We start from the raw sequence: 24,661 nt of genomic DNA on the forward strand, positions 1-24,661 counted from the left end.
ATAAAAGGGGGATATGGATTTCGCAAAATCATGAAGCATCACCAAAAGCACCATTGTCATTTATGGCACTTCGTGGCCAATAGCTAACGCGTCTTTACGCACGCGCCTCCCGCCTCTCGCCCCCTCCTCTAGACGCGTCCTCGCCGTGAACGCGCGTGGTACCCCCCCGGTCGCTAGGAGGAGGAGGAGGAGGAGGATGTGGCGCGCGGAGGGGAAATGGCTGCCGAAAACAAGCCGGAAGGTAAGAGAGAAATAACAAGATTATTATTTTTCATTTCGCAGTTTTATCAGCGTTAAGCTCCAGATGATAAAGATCAGAATAGGGATGCGCGACGGAGAAAGTCAGTGACATTTTCGCTTAGCTTATGTTTGTCACGAAATGGCAAAAAAGCTGAAGCGCTGATGGGATTAGCCATCTCTGAGACGGCTATTAAAATAACGGGAACGGAGTTAGGTAATCACGGGTTACGTTCATTACGCGACTCCTTTCATCTCAAAGCACACAGAGGGTTTTCAAAGTCACACGCATCCAAGTCGAGCCGAGCCACAGCCTTCGTTAGATGAAGAGAAACATGTTTTTCTTATAGCCTAACTGAGACGCGCACATGAGCGCATCAGACGAAATGAACGCGTGAAATGACTCGCGTATGATTTAGAGTGGGATTCCTCCACACCGCATCCACGTTCCCCGTGGGCTGACAAACAAGCGAGCTCCGTGAAGTCAAACGCGGTCAACTACTTCATTTTTCTTTCGCATTGAGCAGGGCGACGCTTTTAACTCCAAAAGCCATACATGCAGATTTATGGTGATGCTCTAAAACGTGATTGATTTCCTTCCACCCCCACCAGAACCCCCCTTTAGTGACTGAACCCTCCGACAGCTGCTCGATATGCTTCGGTCTTGTGTGGAATATTTTCCCCGAACTGTGACTATTTGGCCGCTGCTGTTTTGAAGCTGTCAGCAGTTATTTTCTTAGATAATAACACATTGAAACTGGATTAGAAAGGACACCCGGATAATTGAAGCGGAATTTTAATGAGGCAACAAAATGAAAGGTACGTCTCTCCTCTTTCCTAAAGCGATGCTCGGCAACTAAAGCCAAGTTCATGTTCTCACTATTCGCTAGAATTTCAATAGAGTGTAATTATGATTAGTTTTGATATAGTCGAACCTAAAGTTCACTTTTTTTTGCATTAACGGAGCGCGTCTTGTTTATCATTCTTCGAGGATGTTTTTTTAATGTGGCCCTTACGTCTTAATGAAATTATTTGAGATTAAAATATATGCATTTATTTTTATATAACGAATTTGAAGGAAGATGTAAATTATTCAGATCACATTTAAGATTCACAAGACGCTCCCTAGCCTTCAAAATTCCTGTTTACTTTGATCCCTTTTGGAAAACGTATTTTTTTTTTTTCATTGGGGCCAGATAGATGGTGAGACGTTACTTTGATTCTAAAACATCTTGGGAAGAAAATGCTGATTGTTCAGTAATGTTGGAAAATTAGCTCTGGAATAGCTTAAAATAACCACGAGTTTGTCAACATTGAATTATTTATTCAACATTTTCTTCCCTAAATTAAATCAGTCAAGGAAGTTTTGCTTCATAACAGCCACATGGTGGTGCTATTGAGCTGTGCAAATCAGTACCCCCCTCCACCCCCCAACTTACACACATTGGAACTAAGAGTGATAACTAAGCTTGCCTATTAAAGAATTCCATCAAAGTGACGAAGTTGCCCTCGGTGATTTGGGTGAGCTCGCTGAGTGCCTGTGTGGGACGGTAGCGCGCATGTGTGCTGTTTCTCTAGTGAGCACTGGAACGTATAGAATTATCTTCTAGAAAGGAAGTATTAATAACACACTACTTCGGATCTATATAGGCAATAGCACAGTTCTGTTTCTCCGGTTGTTGGTGGATATCTTCATTTTTGCTATTGCTGAGCGATGACCTGGCCAGAAAAAGGTATTACCTTTCTTCATGTTTCATAGTGCACATTTATCTATGTAAGTCCAGACAGGTAACGCTTTGCTCTTGCTCTACTTCTCAGAATGAAAAATGTGTCAAAATGTAACGTAAGTTTGGGGACAGAAAGATTGTAGGCTATTTTTACCCATTTGAGCTGCCACAGAACAGGAGAAAACATTGCCTCTTTTGACCTATACGGCCTAAAACTGTGTCACGCATTTGTATCTGACAGTCTTTGCTCTTGCCAGCTTCCTGGATCAGTTCTATTCTTTTCCTCCACACAGGAAGCATATTCTCCAGTGGTTCTTGCCAACATGATGATGGCAGCTTACATACAAGGATGTGCTCCTCTCACTACCCCCATCAGCTTTTAGATGTTTTCAAAGTCGTGTTCTGGAATATTTCTATGGCTAGAGAGTGCATGAGTCTCTCTCTCCATCCATTCAGTCAGTTGGCTCTGTGTTATCTTGTTCTCTCACATACGTGCCTCCACTAACCTGTATTGTGTGGACAACTGCAGGCTTTGTAAGCTCAATTGTACATATTTGGTTGCTCATCAAATCTCAATTTCTCTAATTTATCAGAGAAGTGAAATTTCACTGTGTGGTTTGCTTGAAATTAAGCTCCTGGGTGTTTTTGATCTGTCTGGCGATGCAAACAACAACACTCTTATATAAAAAAAATACAACTAATACTACTGGCTCTTCCAAACAAATTGGATTGTGTAGAATTTATCTAGCCTCTCTGAGGTTTTGCCTGGCTAAGTGAACATAGTAAGCCATGCATAGTAAGCTGTGCCTCCCACTTTTACTCTTTCTACCTGAAGAAGTTATTTTGACTTGATAGACCTTTTCTAAATGATTGATTGTATGGATTGATTAGCCAACTGGAAGGAGAGGGCACAGTTTACCAGTGATTCAGGTACTAAATCCTTGGCCATCGCTGTTAAACAGTCAATATGAACATGATGTTTACCAATGTTTAGGTGACAACTGGGGGGAATTAAAGTGCTAGTTTAGCTCTTCAGATTTCAGGTCCAGTAATTTGCATGCTTTTTATGGCTTGCTTTATGTGTTTCTTACAGCGTGTCTATACGCGCCGCAACAGCTGGAAGCTGTCTACATTGGACGCAACTATTGCAATCCATTTGTTCTTCCTATGAGAAGTATTGCGAGTGTTTGGAGTATGTCATAAATAGAACAAGGCATTAGTTTACTGTCGGGGATTTGTGTTACGTTGGCGCCGCATCCAGTGTAGACACGGTGTTACAGCATCAGACTTTGCTGCTCTTTTCTTAAAGGGATATGTCACCCAGATGAAAATTATTTACTCTTCCAAATGGCGTATGACTTTAATATTGTATTACTTTCTATTTGGAACATAGAAAAAGATATTATGAGAAATGTCTCAAGTGTTTTTGTTTATTGATCCTACAATAAAACTCAGTTCAAAACTATTTGGTTACCAGCATTCTTCAATGTTGATAATCACAAAAGAAAGTCATTCAAGTTTGGAACGAGATGAGGGTGGGCAAGTGATGCCGATTTTAATTTGTGTGTGAACTATCTCTTTAAGAAGCAGCAGTTGTTTTCCTAGTTCAGTGCTAATGTGCATCTATGCTCAAAAGTAGGCTTTTTCCTGACAACTGCATTTAAGAATCCAGTAAGCCACAGAAATTAGTAGAACCTCATCATGTGGTATGATTCAACATGTAGATTTAGCTCCTCGCCAGCCTAGTTGATTGCACACCTACATACACATCTTGTATGCAATACTTGGATGCTGGAAAAGCTCCTTTAGACTCACAAATGCAAGTGTGATGGTAGCTATTTTTCTTAAACTTAAACCTGAAATGACCTCTTGACCTCTAAAGTGCATGTTCCAGTCAGTTGCAGAAGGGCTAAAAATGTATCGCAATGTCACAATCATAATGCGCTGTGGTCATTTAGAAGGCGAGAGTGAAAGCAATGAATGACCTCTGCATGAATAGGAAGTAGAGGGCTTTGTATTTGTGTACCCACAGACCTTCTCCCCTCACTGTTCCCTCCTCCACTGTGTCCCCTGTAGGACTGAAGAAAATACGTAATCCGGATCGAATGTACAGAACCGCCGTTGGTTACACCGGCCACGTTCCTCCTAAGAGTGTCAGCGATGACACAGACAACAACAGTAAGAGAGCTGGCTTCCTTTTCCACTGCATCCCTCAAAACATGACAACGTTATGAAATGCTGTTCATCTTCTCTGCCCATTCGTTTACATACTGTGTAACCTCATTCTCGCAGCTGGTGTAGTTCTTCAACAGTGTTTTTATAGTATTACCAGAGCCCAAACCAGAGAAAGATCAAATTAATACAAGACTTCAGAGTCTCTAGAGCTTTTGATCTAAAACCTTGCTTTCAGCACAATAACGGTTGTTTTCCTGGTGTGTTTACCAGGTTCAAGAGCTTAGCAAATTCTATCAAAGCAATTTGTAATAAGCCAACGTTCAGCTACTAGGTGACTTTTAGTGCAGGGAGTCGGGAGGGAGAGGCCGTTCTTGGTAGATCAGCTTAAAAAGGGCCAGCGTCTCATTTTCATTCAGCTCCATTACAGATGATGTTTATTCATGCATGGCCATGCTGCTCCGGAACGAGCAGCATATTTTTGGAAGCAGCAGCTCGTTGTCATGGCTAATCAACGCAGAGCGCAGGCGTTGGCTTGCGTGGGTGTGGATGAAGGTGTGTTCTTGTTGTGCTTCTCTCTCTCCAGCCGTTCTCAGTGATTTCACTGAGTGATCGAGGACGTTTCGAAGAGACACTCTCTTAATGAAGACACTCCGACATGGACACTAAGTGGCAGGAGTTCTGCTGCCCAGTTGTTGAAGGCTAAAAGTGCAATTAGCAGCTGGAGGGATACACATCTCAGCCGTCTCTGGCCATGCCGGCTCTTGTGGTTTAACAACAGCATTAACTCTTTGCAGACATGTTGGCAATCTATTGATTAGCTTACATGTTGATTTTTAAATGAAATGGGCTGTCGGTTCTTATAACACAGTGGTAGACGTTGCTTGTGAGCCGTGTCGGAATGTGAGGATAAAAGGAGATCCAGTTCAGGCGGCCCCCTTCATGGACCCCATTTTAGCCTGATTCTTTTGCTTTGTTGAGCCAAGAAAAGCTTTGGGAGCCAACTGGGACAGAACCAGAATGTCGAAGTGAGCTAATTGGGAGGAATCCTGGTCTGCCGTTCCTCTCCTTCCCCCTCTCCTCTTCCCTAGTGTCCAGCATAGCCTTTTTTACTCCACCAGTGGAAATCCCCAGATGAACCACTCCCACTTATTAAGGCAGCCACAATGCACATCATCAAGTCTCTTTAGAATATGTTTAGATGTGCAGCTGCTTTTTTTTACTTTTAGACCTCAACTCATACCAAGTATTTTACTATGACATGAATTTGCAGACTTTTCTCCATGCTATTGCATATTGTCTTGGACAAGAGTCAATAGATAAGAAGCAGTTAGCCTCTGGAGACCAAGGGAAATTCATCCCTTGACTTCAATGGAAGGATGACAGTGCGTTCATTTGCTTTCTTGTCGCAAACGCAGTATCCCATATCTTCAGTGTTTTATCAGCCAGGCTTTATTTTCAAAAAACACCCTAGCAATTAAGAGAGAAGTTGCTGCCGTACAGATCTTTTAAATTGGCTAAGATAAAATTTAATTGAGATCCTGCAAATAATGAGAGGTTTTGTTCGTGTTGCAGAGATGTAAACAGTTGACTGAACTGCTCTACCAGGGAAGAGAGCAGAGAGAGACGCTGGTCTCCTGGGACACCCAGACACGAAAGTCAGGTTATCACAGAATCGGCCTCCTGTCTTGGAGGAGTTTGAACTCTTCGCTTGCATAACGTCTCTCGTTATCAAAACAGTTGGCGATAATTGTGCCAAGCGCTAGCGTGTCGGGCGTACGGTGATGCTTCACTTGGCGCAGGCTTATGTCACTCTTCATAACAATCATGCCTTATCTGTGCGTGCCAGCGTACATTCGGTTTACTCGTCTCAGGGAGCAAGTCGTGACTGAGCCAATGCAGCATAGCTTCCTTTTAGGTCCAGCAGGTTTAAATGAAGCTGACCTTGTTGTTTTTGGAGACCTTTGAAAAAATCACACCTAAAGTGAAAAAGGATGTTTTTTTTGCAATCCTATCTCTCACTTTCAATGTGTTTTTGGCTTTGGTGCTCACACTGTGTAAAGGGCTTTTGTGTACCGTGCTTTTATAAACACCGAAATGAGGTTATCATGAGTCAACTAAAGTCTCAGACATTCAGTACATGATTCAAACAAGGATCTATTGAAGAGCATGGTGATGATAATATGCAATTTTTGTTACTGTGATGAGAGAGAGAGAGAGAGAAGAGAGAGCTCGGGTAGGGCAGAAAACAGGACCAAATTGTTAGCCAGAATTCTAAAGTGCATTTTGTATGCATAGCTCAACTCTTTATCCATTTGTATTCATACACTCATTTGCATGATTGAGTCCATGTGTATTTGAGCATTCTCATATCCTCTGTCTTGTTTATGTCTCTGAATGCCTTTGGTAGTCAGTGTTGCATGGATTTGCATGTTGGTTTTATGCGTCCAGGTGTGAGACAATGGTTCAAGCTGGTGTTTGCCTATTTGTGTACTGTTTATAGGACCTGCTTCTGTTTTATAATTCATGTCAGAAGCATATGTTTTGTTATCGTTTCATTTATCTTATGCCTCAGATTGTCTATATTGTGTAGATTGCAAAAAAAATTGTAAACAAAGAAAAATGTATTGTTGAAACCTATTTTATCCCTTTCTTGTGCACAGTTAATGCCTTCATATAGATATCGATATTATACTGATTAGGCTTTTGAAAGAAACATTAAATCAATATCAGTTAGTTCTATAAGGTTCCATGCAGCATTATTCTTATATTTAATGCCAGATTCACAAAACATTCTTGAAAATATAATTCGAAAGAATTTTTACCTTAAAAACATTCTTTTCATGAATACAAAATATTAACTAGGAAATATTCAAATTCTTGACAAATATGATCTTATGTCCTTAAGATTTATCAGTGTTGAAATATTCAGCTTGTTGAAATTATTTGAGCAATCTCTATTCTTAAGAAAAAGAGTTAACATTTCAAATATTTCTTTAGAAAATATTTGAGAACTCTTTTTCTAATTAACTTCTTATTGTTTTTCCTTAAGAAATTTTTAGTGCTAAGGGTTTCTTTACCCTTGGACTTTTACCAGAGAAATGAATGAACAAACAAAACATGACAAGTGTGAGTAAATGTACAGTAACTTTCCAAACTCCATCAAAACACAGCTCCCACGCAGGGAGATGACAGTGACATTAATTTAGGTTTTAATGTGTAAAAACCACAGAGAGCTTTGCATTTTTATAATCTCCTCTCTATAAACAATCTTCATTAGCCAAATGGCAGATAGCTATCTGGCCAATGATCTATTGAATGGCACAGATGTGGCCGCTGATGGTGATGAAGGCCCGGAGCCAGTGAAGGAGCTGTAGTATTAAGCAGAACAATAGAGCAATCACTGCTTTGATTGGTATTGATCTTGGAGCTGGAGGGATGAGTGAAACTGAAACTGACCAATTGGACCCAGATCCCATTTGAATCAGAAAAGGTGGTAAAACAGCGTGCCAAATGATGTCATGGCTCTGGCCGGACACAAGCTTCCTTTAATGGCTTTAGGACGGCACATTATTCTCTGTTAAGAGGAAATGTGAATCATTGTCAGGCCATTTCCCTGTGGGAAAAAAAATAGATTTATCATCCCCCCTTTCATTCTTTTATCCTCATCTTCCCTTCTTTATGTCCACTCTGTCACTATAGTTTTTATGATGAGGATCATGATCACGCAATCATCCTGTCAAAATGCTTTATCTGAGCATGATTGGTTGTGATAAAGCCTCGCATACGAGTGTGGTCCAGAGTTGATCAGAATTCAGTCAACCTCATTTTTGGTGCTAGTGAAACAAATCAAAGAGAGAGAGAAAAAAAAGAAAAAGTGAGGAAACAAAGGTATCCTATCATTGTGGCATAAAAGCAAGAAGAGGACACTATCGATTTGAGATCTGTTTTTGTCAGCCCTCTTTATCCTATCCTAAAACAAGCTTTGCTCTTTTCTCTGAAGTGATGCTTGCTCAAGCTGCCATGACAGATACAGTAAAACAGCTCTTCAATGTCAAGCCTTTTAAAGTTGAGCCGTTAAACCCCAGATTAGCACCAAGATTCACATGTTTTTCTGGCTCAAAGGGTTTTGAGGAGGAGGACCAGCGCTGGAGGTCACGGCAGCACTCCTTCTCGACTTTTCCTCAGATTTGTTGAAGAATCTCTCCACACCTCCTGCTTTAAAGTGTTCACACTGCAGACTCTCTCCGGACGAGGTCTGGCTCCGAGCTCCATGACCTTGAGTCGCTTTAGTAGATGCTAAATCAATTTGACTGACATCGTCCACCCCTTCAAGTCCTAGCTAATTCAATAGAAATTTTATTACACACAGAAAAAGATCTCGCCTCTCATACACACAGCAGAATGTGGCGTTTTTTTTCTGATGGTGGATTTATAAACTGTAGTTGGTCTGAGGTTTATGTAGCCCAAAGCAGTCAAAGGCAGTTTTGAAGAATGCGTCTGGTTAGGGCTGGGTGATACACATGATTCAATTAAAGAATATCATGAATATTGTGGTAATGTTAAAAGTTATGTTTATAAAGTCAGAAAACCCATTTCATTCCCCTTTTTCCCCAGTGAGCTTGTGGATGTTTTACACGCTCGCAAATCCTTTTTGTTGGAAGATTGTTATATTTTTATTTTTAAGTAAATATTTTAAATGTTCCATTTGTGTTCATTTAGTAAAAAATATTATTTTTTAAACCATAAAGCAGTAAAAACTTTGTAACAATCCACTTGTTAAGTATGATGTCACTCGTCGCCTCTTCCAGGTCCAAACGCTCTGTCAGATGCCAAAAGCAAACAAACGGTGCTAATATACACTCAGAATGTGATGTAATACTTCCATGAAATCATGATTCTCTCCTTTATCTCCATACCAAAAAATATTTGTTGCCGGGATACGGTGAGCACTTAAACTGTAGTGTACACCCTAAGTTTTTAAAAGCTTAGCTTAAATGTGTAATATGAATAAATAGTGCTCATAAACAGCTGAGATGGTATTATTAAGTCAAACGAGAAGAGGCTTGAAACCTTAAACAATATTTTACGTAACAAGCGGAAACATGTTTTTACAAGCGGAAATCTGTGGCAAATGCAAAAATATTAAATATCATCAAAATTTGTATGTATAAAATTGAGATATAACGATTTTTAGATGTATTGCCCAGCCCTACTTTGGGTTGGTAAAATTCCCTCTCATGCAGTGCAAATGCCCTCAGATAAAAATCCATAATTCATCATCAACTTAATAATTAAATTAGATGCATATGATCTCTTTGCGATCTGTGCATGTGTCCATGTTGTTTCTTATGTTATGGTCTTCCTATTTGTGTTTTTCTTGACCAGACAGGGATAACGCTGTGGGTGTGACTCTCCAATGTCTGAATATTCACCTTTCGTTCCACCATGGAAATTAGCATATAGATAACTATACCACTGATTTTCATGCAGTGCACAATTCCCTGGAGAGAGGCACGGAGGAGGCTTGTAGTATAGAGGTTGGAATGCCAGCTTGGTAAAAGACCATGTCAACCCGCTGCGTTCTCCTTTCGTATGCTGTCTTTCATATCAAAGCCTTTTCTACTTTGACTTGAAAGTCATAAGACCCTCCCTCTTTCTTAGCCTGCCTTCAACTCATGTGGTTAATAAAGCAGTTGAGGGAAGACTACTTGAAAAGTTTACCAGCGCCATTGATGAATTAACATGCAGTCCCATCCTTCTCCCTGTCTGCTTGGAACTACTGTGCAATGAGCCCTTATTTCTGTCACATTAATTTTGTTTGAAAAAAAAAGGAGAAAAAAGCTCAAATTTCCCTTGACACCCCTTAATATCTGTACTGGGAACTGTAAATGTTGCTTTTCCCAGCAATTTTCAGTCTTTATTATACAACGTTTTATAATTAACTGACACCTCATCTCACTGGAGGATTTGAGTTTTTCTTTCCGTTTTATTATATGTACGGCATTTTTGTTTTATAAGCTAAAAAAATTAATCAGTTGATGAGTAGAATCTATATTGTGCTGGTTTGCAATTTGCATTTAAAAAAAAAAAAATAATCTAAAGTTTCATTTGAGATGCGAACGGGTATGAGATTTGATTTTCTGGAACATTTCTCACGAGACAGATTGCGGTCCTTGGTGAAACATCTCTGTAATATGACAGATGGGCCAAAATCGATCCATTAACAGAGGCGAAGCGAAAGTGACGTAATTGATCTCCGTAACATTTACTCCTTTAGGTTTTTGTTGACTTTGCAGACGTCCTCTATGCCCCTATCTGTTGTACAGAAACATCTCTAGATTTACTTGACCTCCATTTGAGTCCATTCGAGAAAACGTTTTTTCTTGAATCTGTTCTTATATCAGGATAGTTTAATGCATTTCCTCCAAAGCCCATATTCTCCAAAATGGGATCAAAAAGTCACGGCAGACACCACAGCGACCCTTGTGCAGGCTTGTGTCTGCCGTAAGATGAGGTAGAGAGAAAATCAAATCTGTAAATGTCACCCTCTCCTTATTCAGACAGGCTCCAAATTTGCCTTCTGAAGCAGATTTGCCGCTCTCAGAGCATTTGTCATTGCACCATTCTTAATTTGAAGAGTTTCTAAAGGAGCGTCGGATGCGTACACCCCGCCACGATCTGAGACAAAACCGCTTACGGCAGGTGAAATGGCGTTCCGTGGAAAATACAGTCTACAAATAAACAAATGCAAACAGAAAATGTCCGTCAGAGCTGACAATTTAATGGAAAAAGAGACGGCTTTCATTAAAAAGTGACATTGGGCTGATGAGGTGTGGAAAGTTTTTGTGTCCATTCTTGTCTTTTTACACTTTGCAGTGGCGAAGCTCCATCTGTTTCAAGACCGACCCATGTACTTGCACACTATATATGCTTACAGAGTCATTAAAGAACGCAGATATGCGGTAATCCTCAGAGGGAACATACAGGAGGATGGACCTTCTTTGTGCTTGCCTTGGGTGAACAGAAATGTGGCTCTGCGGATTTAGAAGTACAAGTACTCATTTTGCTGTGCACAGCTAGCCTGTTTTGCCATTTAGATCCGTCCGCTCAATTAAAACGCATTAATTATGAATGTGTGCGAGAAATGTCAAAACATTTCAACAGACACCTTTGCAGACGATTGTTCATTATAAACCCTGTTTATCGGTTTTCCTCTGCAGGATTGTATCGTACCAAAGGGATTAAAAACTTGGAGGCCCACACACAGTGGTTTGTGTCAATCAAAAGATTTAATATAATACATTAATATATCAAAAAATATTTTAAAATTGAGTAAATTGAATAAAAAATAAAAACACTGCTCTATCAAGTGTTCTTGTGATATCAATATCACTATAAAGACACATAAAAAGCATTGTGGTAATGAGTAAAAAATTTTGCTTTATAGAATTTTCAATACATGGATAATTATTATTCATAGTGCAACCTGTGGGAGCTTGAGAGCGTTTTGGCAGCGCTGCATTTTTTTACCAGTTGAGACGCTTTGCTTGTTATGATACGGAATAGCCGCAAAAGTGTTACTAGTTTCTCATTTCACGCATATTTTGTTTCTGTGTTGATTCTATATAAAAATGTCGATACAATGTAACGTATTTTCCCTGGCTCTTGTTTTAAATTATTTTGTTCCGTTATTATGCTTGTACGTTGTACAAGCAGAATGTGGCGGTTGGTCGGTGTGGTATTAGTCCCGCCCCTCCTCCACTGTGATTGGACGATTGGGTAAAAAGTGACAGTGTGATGAGCGCTGCGTTTTACCCAAAGTTGAACATTCTTCAACTCTCTGCGACCTGTAAAAAATGCTGAGCGCTCAGCGCCTCTTAACGCTCATGACGCTTAAAAAACGTGGTGCTCCCATTGAAAACAATTGGAAAAATATGCCAGCCCGGTGAAAAAATGCTTTGGTGGTTCATTTGATTAAGTGTGCACACTGCCATCCGAACCCTGATGCACACTAAACGCATGAAAAGATGAAAAGAGTCTCTCTCCGCTTCCAAGCTAACTCTGGTGCGGTTCGAGTGAAATATGAATGCAACTCGGACCAAAGACATGTAATCATAGTTGCTATGTTGCCCATCACAGTTCAGCACAGGCATCAGAACCACATCTCCTCGCAGCAGATCTTCATTTGTGTGTGTGACAGAGGGATTCCTGCTGCTGTTTTGACTCCTTTACACATTTTATAAGCACTCCACGAGTTCTCATCTGGTCAAAATACCATCATATATAGGCTACGCCCATACAATGAGCGCATTTAGCCCAGAACACAGCATTGTTTTTAAGTTCCGTCGTGAAATATATGTAACAAAAGCCGACCAATCAGGTTGCGAACATATCCGTATGTCTTTAGGTTCGGTGTTAAAATGCCAATGTGAACGCTAAGTGGGCCAGGAATAAATGTTTTTTTTTTTTTTTTTGGTCTGGAGTCCAGACTCTTGACCAAGTGAACCAAGTGAACCGAACTGCAAATGTGAACACACCCTTAATGTGGGAAAATTTCAAAAGAACATTTAGTCCTGGCCCGCTTAGCATTCACATTGGCATTTTAACACTGAACCTAAAGATACCGAACCTAAAGACATTTAGGGATATGTTCACAACCTGATTGGTTGGCTTTTGTCACGTATATTTCGCGATGGAACTTAAAAACAATGCTGTGTTCTGGGCTTAATGCGCTCGTTGTGCGTGAGTTGCCTATATGGTGTTTTTCATACTTCATGTTTTTTGTCTGTCTAAATATTGGAAAGCTTGGTTTTGGATGGCCCGATTGGGCCTATGGTTTATCCATGGCCAATGCTTACCAACCGTTTATCACCGAATAGTATGTTTCGGCTCATTTGTCATGTAAACACTCTCATTGAAAATAAAGCTGCTTTTCAGACACTGCCTTTAGGGCTTTTCTGTCACCATCAGTGTTGTTGTTCTTATTGGGGTCACTTAAAGTCACATGTGGGATCTGTACAAACATGCTGCTTATTGACAGTATGAGATCCCCCAGTGCCTTTGCGCAGAAGTCACATTCATCACTTCATTTCAACATAGATCGTTCCGTATTCAGTGACCTCCAATGCCTCCCGTCAAAGAGTTCAGTCTATCTGTCACTTTCTTGACCTAACTCACGAATGCTGACATGGAGTTTCTGAAAAATTTAAAAGAGCTCTTTATGGTGAGATGATAAAGAGTTAAGTTATGCCATACCTTTGTATCCTCGGTTTAGACGGGACTCTCTGATGCTTGACATTACTTTGAAGGGCAGGTTTGATAGGTGTTCTTCAAAGATTTCCTCAGATCAAGAGACGGACATCAGTTAGACAAGGGCCACATGCGGGTGCGACGCCTTGGCATTTGCGCTGAATGTCGATTGGTGTTCGTGTCGAACGTGAATGTGTTTTTGTATGTCAGTAGAATTTGAAACAGGAGCGATTCATCTTAATACATTCATAATTAATTATAGTGGGCGCGCATGCCTGTGTGCACCTATAATTGTGTACATGAGAAGAAGCAAATAGTCTACAGCGCTCTGTTCGGTTCTATCTTTCTCTACCACCTACATCCATACGTTTATATCTGTGTGAGTATTAGCAGCGTGTGCGTAGCCTTGTTTTGTTTTTCATTTTCTTTGTTGTTAAGCTTTTTTCCCTCAGCTATGCGTCTCATTGGCTACTCTTGGGAGACGGTCGTGAAAGAGAGAGAAAGGCAAACGCTTAAGGCAGCGCTTGGCAGACGGCGACTGACTCTGTGATTAAAATTTGCCTCTAAAGCCACAGTTGTCAGAGTCAGCATAATTTAAAAGCCCCTTACTTTGATGCAGAACAATGAGACTAAATTGCAGTCCTCAGAATCGCTCACTTGTTCTGCCAAAGCATGTACTGAGATAAATGAAGAGACGAGAAATGACAAATAGGAATAGGAAGGGATATATATTCTAGTCTTAATTACCCTGTAAATAAGTTGCTCAACGCCTCGTTCTTTTATAATTCATCCCGGTCGAGTTACTTGGAATGAAAGAGAGAAAAACTTTTGAAGAGAGCCGGCTCATTTATTCATTGTCTTATGCGAATGTACTGTGCTTTTTTTCTAAATATTTGCTTTAGTTGGAGCATAACAGCCACAGATCTCCCAATTTAAAATGTGAAACGGTCATTAGATCCCAACGTAACTGTTGCCAAGAGAGAGACGGCGCTAAATAAAAAGGCAAATCACAAATGAGATCTTTTCAAACTCACTAGTTTATCCTAGACACCAGTGAGATTGAATGGAGAGCAAATGGTGACTTTGATTAAGTCTCCTGTTTATCAAGTTTTTCTTTTGAGGAAAATGTCCTAGTAATCACATCGTATACCTCTACATTCTTATTGTATTCAACAGTTGCCTAATTTTAGGAAATTTAGGCAAAACATCTACATCAGTGGCATGCAGTGGTGTTCTGAAATGAGGAGGCAAAGTCCTCACAGTTTTTTTTTTTTTTTTTTTTGTAAATCAAATGTAAATTCATGTCCCAGTTACACTTAATGTTGTCACATTTTCCTCGTTAAATAAACATTACATTACATAAAGTAAGAAACTAAATACAATTCTATTATACAAATCTATCCACATGCAATTCTTTTTTTAAATTTACAATCTTATTAATGTTCTATTTATTAAAACCAAGTATAAATCTCATCAAATTACAAAGCGATGATATCTAAGTGGGTGAGTTGTTTGCTTACTTTTTTAATTAGTCTTACCATTAACGCCATCATTTTGTTCATTTAGACTGATTCGCAAACGCAGAAGACGCACAATATATTTTCTCATCAAATTTTTTGAGGAGGCACTGCCTTCCTTGCCTCATCGGAGGAAACGCCCCTGATCTACTCCAAATGTAAAAGTTAGAATTCATGAAATCACCTGAGCCAGAAAAAAGCAATTCTTCTTGAGTGTCACAGACTAAGGCCGGAAACATACTTTATTCAAGTACACAGTATGCAGATAGACAAATTCAGATAATTCAGGTTAGCATGCTGTGAACATTACAGTAAGATTCTCGTCATATTGTCATTGCAGAAAAGTCGAGATAGGTCTGACTGCAGAACCGCAGAACCATACGTCATAGCAGTGTGAGGACGACAGCGCCAGCCTAACAGTCTGATGTCGGAACTGCATACCATACATATCCACCTTACATATACCATACCTAAACCTACCCATCTCCACCCCCTGACCCCTAAACCCACCCCTAAACCTACTCATCTCCACCCCCTGATCCCTAAACCCACCCCTAAACCTACCCATCTCCACCCCTTGATCCCTAAACCCACCCCTAAACCTACTCATCTCCACCCCCTGACCCCTAAACCCACCCCTAAACCTACTCATCTCCACCCCCTGACCCCTAAACCCACCCCTAAACCTACTCATCTCCACCCCCTGATCCCTAAACCCACCCCTAAACCTACTCATCTCCACCCCCTGATCCCTAAACCCACCCCTAAACCTACCCATCTCCACCCCCTGATCCCTAAACCCACCCCTAAACCTACCCATCTCCACCCCTTAGATGCTTTTACCCCGCCCACTTCCGGCATCAGACTGTTAGGCTGGCGCTGTCATCCTCACACTGCTATGACGTATGGTTCTGCGGTTCTGCAGTTGGTTAATATTTGAAAAGTCACTGTAAATGCAGACATTTATGTTTTAGTGCCCCTTGTGGCAACTCAAAGAATGCAATGCGTACTTGAATTGCAGTATATGTGACATTTCAGAATGCAACAAAGTACGAAATTGAGCTACAAGTAGTCTTAATTTTGTCAGCTATTTTTAATTTAGTCCTAGTCCTGTGTCAAATGTATTTTTTAGTTTGTGACATATTTAGTCAACCTTGTCCTGTTTTTGTTTAGTCAAGTTTAAGTTGACTAAAATAGCATTTTAGTCTAGTTTTAGTCAATGAAAACTTTAATTATTTTGGTCAAAATTATAATCACAACGATTGTTGTAATTTGAGAAATGCATTTTTACATTTCATCTGAATTATTGGACTTTCACCTATAAGCATAAATCAAGAGAATGTCAACCCATACGGTTTATTTTACCACATCTAGTTTCCTGATTTATTATAGGCCTACTAGTAAAACAAGAAAAAACTTTGTTGTTATTGAAATTTTTGAAATTTCCAAAAATTCCAATTTATTTTAATGTTTTTCTATTAAAACAACACCTGTGTTTTCAGATCATCTACACTTCTTCGAGAGCATGTGCACATGGTTACCAGATTGCAAAGATTAAGTAAAACACCGGGTAGAAAACGTGTTCTTTAAACAGATAAACTCTGATTGGGGGATTTAAATTCTTGAAATCTGGCAACCGTTAGCATGAAAACTCATAGCGGTCTCTTCTTTTTTCCGAGAAAAAAAAAAAAACAGTGATTTTGGTCAAGTGTTTATTTTTGAACTACATTTTAGTCTCGTCTTTTTCGTCAACGATATTGCATGTTGATTTTACAATGTTCATTGTTTAATGACGTTGGTGTCGTCTCGAACATTTTTCTTCATAGATTTTGTGAACGAAATTAACACTAGCTATAACCATACTTGCATATAGTTTGTGGTGAAAACACTTGGGTGTTTTCTCCAGGGAATTAAATGATCTATGCGGGTCTGAGTTCATGCACAGGTAAAGCAAAACCAATGTGCACTGGTTCTGGTGTAAGACTATGAACAGGGGAGTGATCGAATCCTCTTCATGTGTCTCTTTCCCTCTGGCTATCTGTTTGTCCTTAATGCCGGAGTGGGAGTGGTTGCTAAGCAGTGTCTCTATGGACACACGGGCTTCATCTCACTCCGATCTGCAGCGTCTCTTTCACTTCTCTCTCGTCTTTTACTGAGGACACACTCCACAAATCTCAGTCAGTCTCTCATTCTCCTTTTCTTTCAGTCTCTCTCACTTTTTTTATATTCATAAGCAGGCTCAGCACGCAATATGGAACTACCTTCTCCCACAGGGCTAAACATTGAGTTCCTTAAGAAGCCTGAGCCCTTGATGCAAACGGTTATCAATAACCTTGAAATGCTTTTGCTCTGTTGCCCAATTTGGTTGTTATGTATTTGAGCAGGCACTCTGGCATGATAAGGGAGAGAGAGATAGACAGAGAGAGAGAGAGAGAGAGGGAGAGAGAGAGAGAGAGAGAGAGAGAGAGAGAGAGAGAGAGAGAGAGAGAGAGAGAGAGAGAGAGAGAGAGAGAGAAAGAGAGAGAGAGCATTTAAAAAAAAAAACTCAATGAAAACAAAATCACGACATTTCTGGATGAAAGCCTTTTGCACGCCTTGTGCTCCAAATATGTTCCCTTTCATTTCACAGTAACATCTTAAGTTTTTTTTTTTCTTCATTGCTTTCTGAGTGCTCCCCCTTTGAGGTCCCGTGCCTGTTTTATAGTTTTATATTTCTAAAAAGGTTGTCACAGCTATTTGCGAACGTAACACCTGGGCATGGAAGTTTCCTCAAAGGAGTCCCTTGAGCAATAGTGACATTGTATTCAAACAACTCAGTAATTTACAAAGAAATGATTGGATCTTTGTGTAAAAAAGAACAGCTCCCAGTGTTTTAGACCCTGGAGAGCAGCACAGCTTTGTTTTCATAATCCTGCTCACACTCCATATTAAGTAATCTTTTTGTGTTGTTCACAGATGAACATGGACATTTGAAAATCTACCTGCCCAAGAAGCTTCTGGAATGCCTTCCCAAATGCTCCTCCCTGCCCAAGGAGAGACATCGCTGGAACACCAACGAGGTAAAAAGCTTCCATCGGTAGTTTTAATGCTTTTTGCTTCACAGGAGTTTGGCGTTTTGTTTGTCCAAATGTTATAATGTGTTTTTAATGGATGCTTATTTTATGCAGAATATATTGTTGGTTATTATTTTGACTTTCATTTGTAATTGTACTTAAGCAGAGAACCAATTAGGAGTTGAGTTTTTAGATTTGACGACTCAGCTAAACAGAAGTTCATCAACATTGCAGACTTTATTATATTATATTATATTATATTATATTATATTATATTATATTATATTATATTATATTATATTATATTATATTATATTATATTATATTATATTATATTATATTATATTATATCGTTGCTGTCGGACGGAAACCTTGTCTCCAAAAAAGCTACTTTTAAGGAAATAAAAAAACAAAAAGAAAACACTGCATTTTTCACCACCACATTGTCAATATTGTGGATTTATATGTGGTCAGACACTTATATGTGTCATTATATTATAAAAATTTGACCAAAATCAAGATCAAATGGAGTTTTTTTTTGTTTTTTTGAGCAGTGAAAATTAAAGAATTTCTGACATTAATTTCTGATATTATGAAGTGCATCATATTATGTTTTCATCAACTTACAGGTTATAAAGTTTACTGTTGCTATGTGGGCGCTCAGTTTTTTCTGTCCTTTGGCCAAAATCCCATGTTATTAATAACGAAGTGCTATGCAGAGGCCAAGACAGTATCAAATGCTACTCTTCTCTGCTCCTCAAATAGATAAAACATTAGATCCAATGGAGTTAGGAGGTTTAGTCACAAGTTTTTAATGCTTTTTATTGGTGAAATATCTGCAAAACCCACAAACAGACGTAAACAGTGACTAATAGTAGTGATTTATGAAATAAATAAATAAAAATCCACCAGACGGCGACAATATTATATTTTATTATATATGATAAATATAATCTGATAAATTCTCATATAATATAATTTTTTTTTTTTGCAGAGATTTTGCCAATTGAATATTAGTATTCCACCAAGATAAAAGATATTTTCCACACAAAATGTGCATTTTTGCTGACTGCCACATTGAAATGTTTTGATTTCCTCTGTAAATCTGTGTCAGTTTAGTCTAACAGTTGGACTAAAGTGTATATGCATTGCTTTGAACTTTGTCTTCCTGGCCCGAAGGCGTTCTGACATTCAGAGACAAACAAACACACTCAGCAGAGATTAGGTAGGCCTGTTTGGACCGATTCCACAGCACACCTAAAGTCTGACACAACCTCCTACCGTCTCGCTCTCTGCCAAAGTATAACACCACTTGAACATGCACCAGATCAGTTTTCATTTTTTTTTAAATTGGAGATCTGGTCTCAAGTGGGTAAGTTGACATATTGAAAGTTGCTACCTGATTTACTGTGGGCTCTGCCAAATTTAGAGAGATGAGATTTGTATTGAGCTGTTCTGAATATCTAATGGAATACCATTACAAGATGTATAATGGTCGAAAATTCTTGTTAAAGGAATAGCTGACACGTTTTTTTTTTCTTTTCTTAACTGTCTTGTTACCACAGGTTGATATAACATTGTTAATCTTTTTTTGCCCTTAAGGATTTGAAGCAGGCTAAACCATGGACTCACACTTAAGCTTTTTTCAGCAGGTTGTCTGAGGATTACAAAAGTCAAGCAAACTTTTCTAGCCCTGCCTTAAACTCTTTAGCATGATGGAGATGACACACGCTGCTGTAGATGACTTGGGATGATGCATGCCATGACCTTTCAAAATATTTTAGATTCATTTCCATTTCAAAACTGCTATAACTTATGAGAGAGGAAACCGCTGATGTCTTGCACATATACGTTTATTTACGATAATAGTTGAAAGTGCAGTTTGATCTGGGGAATGCAGGTGTATTTCCTTTGTTCCGTGCTTGACTGTGTTGTAGTTGAAGAAATGATGGTGCAGAGAGGTTGATACTTCTCTCTCTCCGTTTCATTTGTGCGCCCTTCGTGTTGGGAAGCCAGCAGTGTGGCTGTCCCTCTGTGCTTTCTGTCAAAGCCTCCGCACTTCCTTTCTCTCAACTTGCAAAGAGTTAGGCTATAAAGTTTCCCAACTGTTTTAACTGTTTGTTTCACCCAGCTCCTCTTTTATAGTCCTTTTTTTAGAATTGTGCCATTGTAGAGGAAGATAATCTGACCCCATGCTGATGCAAACTAACCAGCCTCAAAGAAAAGTCATGAGCGGTTCACTACGAGAACCTCAGTGATGGGTATTTGTTTCACGTCAAAAAAACTATTACACATTCATTATTATTTTTTGTGTTGTATTTTTGGCCTTTTGTCACTTTTTGAGTAGAAAGTAGAAAGGAGAGGAAGTGATGGGGAGCAGAGAAATGAACAGTCACTGTCCAATAGAGAAAGAGCTGAACTGCGAGCAAAATTGCTGTTCTCAAAATTGCTTACAATTTAAGTCAACTTGAAATAAAAATTGACCCTATTCTTAATACAATTGCTTCTTTTATTAAGAACCGTGGTAACACTTTACAATAAGTTTCAATTTCTTAACAATAAAGATTTACTAAAATGTGTTTACTAACACATGTTTTAGTACTCATTATTAGTTCTCTAAATTTCTTTTTAGCTTTATTGTTATTTCAGTTTTAGTGATTTTATTACTTCAACTCATTTCATTTTGGTCAGTTGCCAATGCAGTATCACTAAATTAAGTTTTTAATGTTAGGTTTTTCATCTATTATTTACATTTTATTTTAATTCAACTTTGTTTTAGTTTTTATTTATTTATTGATCTAGTTAATGTTATTTTGTAAAAATACTTTTATTCATTGTTAATTTATACAACGTTACAAATTGAATTTATGCAACACTATTTATTTATATTTATTAATAAATGCTATGAAAGGTTATTTTTATTTCATGTTAGACATGGCATTAACTTAAGTATTGATCTTTATTTTGAAGTGTTAACTGAACAGTTCAATTGAATCATTTGAAAAATGTTTTAATTTGAATATCGAAACCACTTTTTACAATCCATCAATCAATTCCTGATAGATAAACTAAAATTTTCTGCTTTTTTTTCTCAGAAATGCACCACATTACTGACATAACAGGTTACGAATGTTATTTCATGTTCACTTTGACCCCTCGTTATTTGTTAGGGGATGGAAAATAGTAACGACGCTCAGGTCTATCCTCCATGATTACCTGTCCCTCAAGAGCAGCCGTTTGTGGTGAACATGCTCTCAGGAAATATTGGCTCCAGGACCATTAGCCAAATCTGTCATATTCGTTACGGTAGCAACCCGCTCCCAATTTTGCATCCTCACAGGATGAGGAACTTGTTACTGTCAGTAGCGCTATTGCTTTCACTGTTCCTTTTGTCGTCCAAGCTAAACATATCTGACTGTTTAAACAAACACAGACCAGATAAAGCACAGATTGGAGATTAGAAAAAATGTGGACAGGCAAAGAAAGATGGAAGGTGGAGGTGTAGCTCTCCCTGCAGATGGAGACATTGTGTGGCCGTTGCTGAAGCGGAGCTACTTTTGGAGGCTGTTAGGAGCAGAAAGTCTCCCTAGTGACACACACTGCTCTTAATGAGAACGAGTTTCTAAACAGCACCGGCTTCTTCCTCCTTCAGCTCCAGTCTCAGGCTGAATGCCATGTTCCCAACGACCAGCGGTGAGGTATAATGAGGCCTCTAGCAGGGCCGAATGAGACATCAGGTCATACAAACAAGCACACCTCATGTCCGAGCCTGCGTTTTTCTGCATGCGTTGGATATATCACATATATATGTCATAATTTCTCAGATTGGGAGCTGGGAAGAGGGTCTAAATTTATAGCTTTGTCAGTCACTCCATATAACATTCCCACCTCTCCCTTTTCCTCATGGGAAATGACCCTTATTGAAGGTAATGACACGGACGTCTGTTCAGTTGAAAAATTCTTGTACGTAGCAGAATGACCACATTAAAGAACGAAACCGACAGTATGTTGGAAAGGAGGGGAAAACATCAAAACGTAATGGTGTTGTAATGAACAAGAGAAGAGGGTGATCGGTGGGGGACGGCAAAAAGTCAATTTCTGTCTTTATCTCTTTTTCTCGTGCTCCGTCTCTCACCGTCAGTTGCTTTACACCCCCTGCTGTTAATTTTAAATACCTGGAAAAAATGTGTATGTGTGTGTGTTTGATAGCTCTCCTATACTTTACCGCACTCAGCTGGGAGTCCTGGAGTGTATCTAGAAAACCTTTGTAACGAGAATATTGTGCCTAAAAACCATCTGCAGAAAATTTTGAAATAATCATGATGCATAGTGAAGTCAGAACAGGTCTCAAGAATATACATTTTTTTGCAGTTCCTTGTCAATTTGGTCAGGAAATGGCGATGGAAATGTTGAATAGACAGACGAACGCCTCCACAACGTTGCACAGGACTGTCCTTGATCTGAACAAACCCAAAGTTCACATTACCAGTTGAATGTCACAAGAAGACTCGCTGTTGCATTCTGAAGCACGCTTTGCTAAATAACTTTGTCTGAAAGCAATTTATATGAATTCTCATGGCTAAATATGCAGCTAATACAGCGTGGGTATTACTTATTGACAAAGTGTCCTTCAGCCTGGGCGTCCCCCCCCCTTGTCAAGCATATCGCAATCGCTCCAAAAAGAAAAGACAGAGAATGAGAGATGTGCATTGGGTTTTGTCATTGTTTGACCAATCTAAGCTCTTTGTTAGACCTTCTTCCACCTTCAGGGAAACAATTCCCTAGGATAAAGGAGGGCGTGGAAAATCACAATGCGTGTGTACCAAATCTTAGGGGTAAACACCGAGGATGGGTACGGAGCTTACATGCTGATCTGGTAAGCTGAAGATTGAATTGTATTACCTTGACTCAATGACAAAATCCCCATGTTTTGTAGACTTTGCAAATGCTGAAGCCCGTGGGTTTGCTCTATAACGCAGATCGCTGGGATCCCTTTTTGAGCCAGAGGAATGGCTTTGATATCGCCAAAAGATTCATAAGTCGCTCCCTAGCAGCAGGGATGAACAGCCTGTCAAGGTGAACAATACTTTCTTTTTTTAAACGCTTAAACATCTTGAGTAGCCATGGCCGTTGGCTATAGCGAATGCCCCTTTACACACTTACAGAGAGATGCTGTGTCTGTGGCATTCCACCGTAATCTGCTCCAGATGACAAACTGTGCATCTAAAAGTTTAAGCGTCACAGAAAGTGCCGCTGCTTGCGAGTCCTTGTCCTGTCGAGTTCCCCTGGCACGATTGTTTTATTTGAAATCTCTCAGGGTTTTTTTGTGTCTGTTTGTCCTCTTGATCTAGATATTGGCATCACGGATCCAGCTTTACCTCTGTGATAAGTGCCAGAAAAGTGGTTCCCCTGCCTTAATCTTAGCTGGCACTACCCCTCTCCTCTGGGTCCCTCTTCTTTTCCGGACTGTCTAAGTTTCTCCTCACATAATCAAAGGAAGCAGATGCTACTAGTCAACCCTTACCCTACAGGGAATGCTGGGAAATTTAGTTTGTGTTTGTATAAGCACAACTTTGGCTTCTGTGGAGCGGAAGGGTCTCTTGTCGCACAAACAAGCAAGGTTTACCGCTTCACTTTCCATTACAACAAATAATGTAGTTTTAGCCAGCACCACATCTGTTGTATTTTTGACCTTTTTGTACTTGTTCAGACAAAGAAAGGACTAACTTAGGATCTACATCTTAGATTTTCTGCTTCATGATTGTTTTTCAGAGTCTCAAGAGGCGTTCACACTCAGTACGTTAGTTATAAAAGAGCTATGGCGATAATTTTGTGTTGTTGAGCTGCAATCTCCATCTGTCTATATGCTATGTATTAGCTATGTATTATCTGTGTGTCTATCTATCTATCTATCTATCTATCTATCTATCTATCTATCTATCTATCTATCTATCTATCTATCTATCTGTCTGTCTGTCTGTCTGTCTGTCTGTCTGTCTGTCTGTCTGTCTGTCTGTCTGTCTGTCTGTCTGTCTGTCTGTCTGTGTGTCTGTCTGTCTGTCTGTCTGTCTGTCTATCTATCTATCTATCTATCTATCTATCTATCTATCTGTGTGTCTGTCTGTCTGTCTGTGTCTGTCTGTCTGTCTATCTATCTATCTATCTATCTATCTATCTATCTATCTATCTATCTATCTATCTATCTATCTGTCTGTCTGTCTGTCTGTCTGTCTGTGTCTGTCTGTCTGTCTGTCTATCTATCTATCTATCTATCTATCTATCTATCTATCTATCTATCTATCTATCTATCTATCTATCTATCTATCTATCTATCTATCTATCTATCTATCTATCTATCAATCTGTGTGTGTGTCTGTCTGTCTGTCTGTCTGTCTGTCTATCTATCTATCTATCTATCTATCTATCTATCTATCTATCTATCTATCTATCTATCTGTGTGTCTGTCTGTCTGTGTCTGTCTATCTATCTATCTATCTATCTATCTATCTATCTATCTATCTATCTATCTATCTATCTATCTATCTATCTATCTATCTATCTATCTATCTATCTATCTATCTGTGTGTCTGTCTGTCTGTCTGTCTGTCTGTCTGTCTATCTATCTATCTATCTATCTATCTATCTATCTATCTATCTATCTGTGTGTCTGTCTGTCTGTCTGTGTCTGTCTGTCTATCTATCT

General features: G+C 39.3%; 1 protein-coding gene across 1 annotated transcript in view; it reads left to right on the forward strand.

Annotated features, from left to right (window-relative positions):
* Positions 1-216: 216 nt before the first annotated feature.
* Positions 217-24,661, forward strand: part of camta1b (calmodulin binding transcription activator 1b) — a gene marked incomplete at both ends in the record, with an annotated part of 276,422 nt that continues 251,977 nt past the window's right edge. Inside the window, 3 exons of the mRNA XM_081358127.1 lie at positions 217-241; positions 4,041-4,142; positions 17,861-17,964. Of these exons, the coding sequence (XP_081214253.1) occupies positions 217-241; positions 4,041-4,142; positions 17,861-17,964 (231 nt within the window). The remainder of the gene's footprint in view (positions 242-4,040; positions 4,143-17,860; positions 17,965-24,661) is intronic.

This window comes from Scardinius erythrophthalmus (assembly GCF_964197995.2).
Source record: "Scardinius erythrophthalmus genome assembly, chromosome: 25".
NCBI lineage: Eukaryota > Metazoa > Chordata > Actinopteri > Cypriniformes > Leuciscidae > Scardinius > Scardinius erythrophthalmus.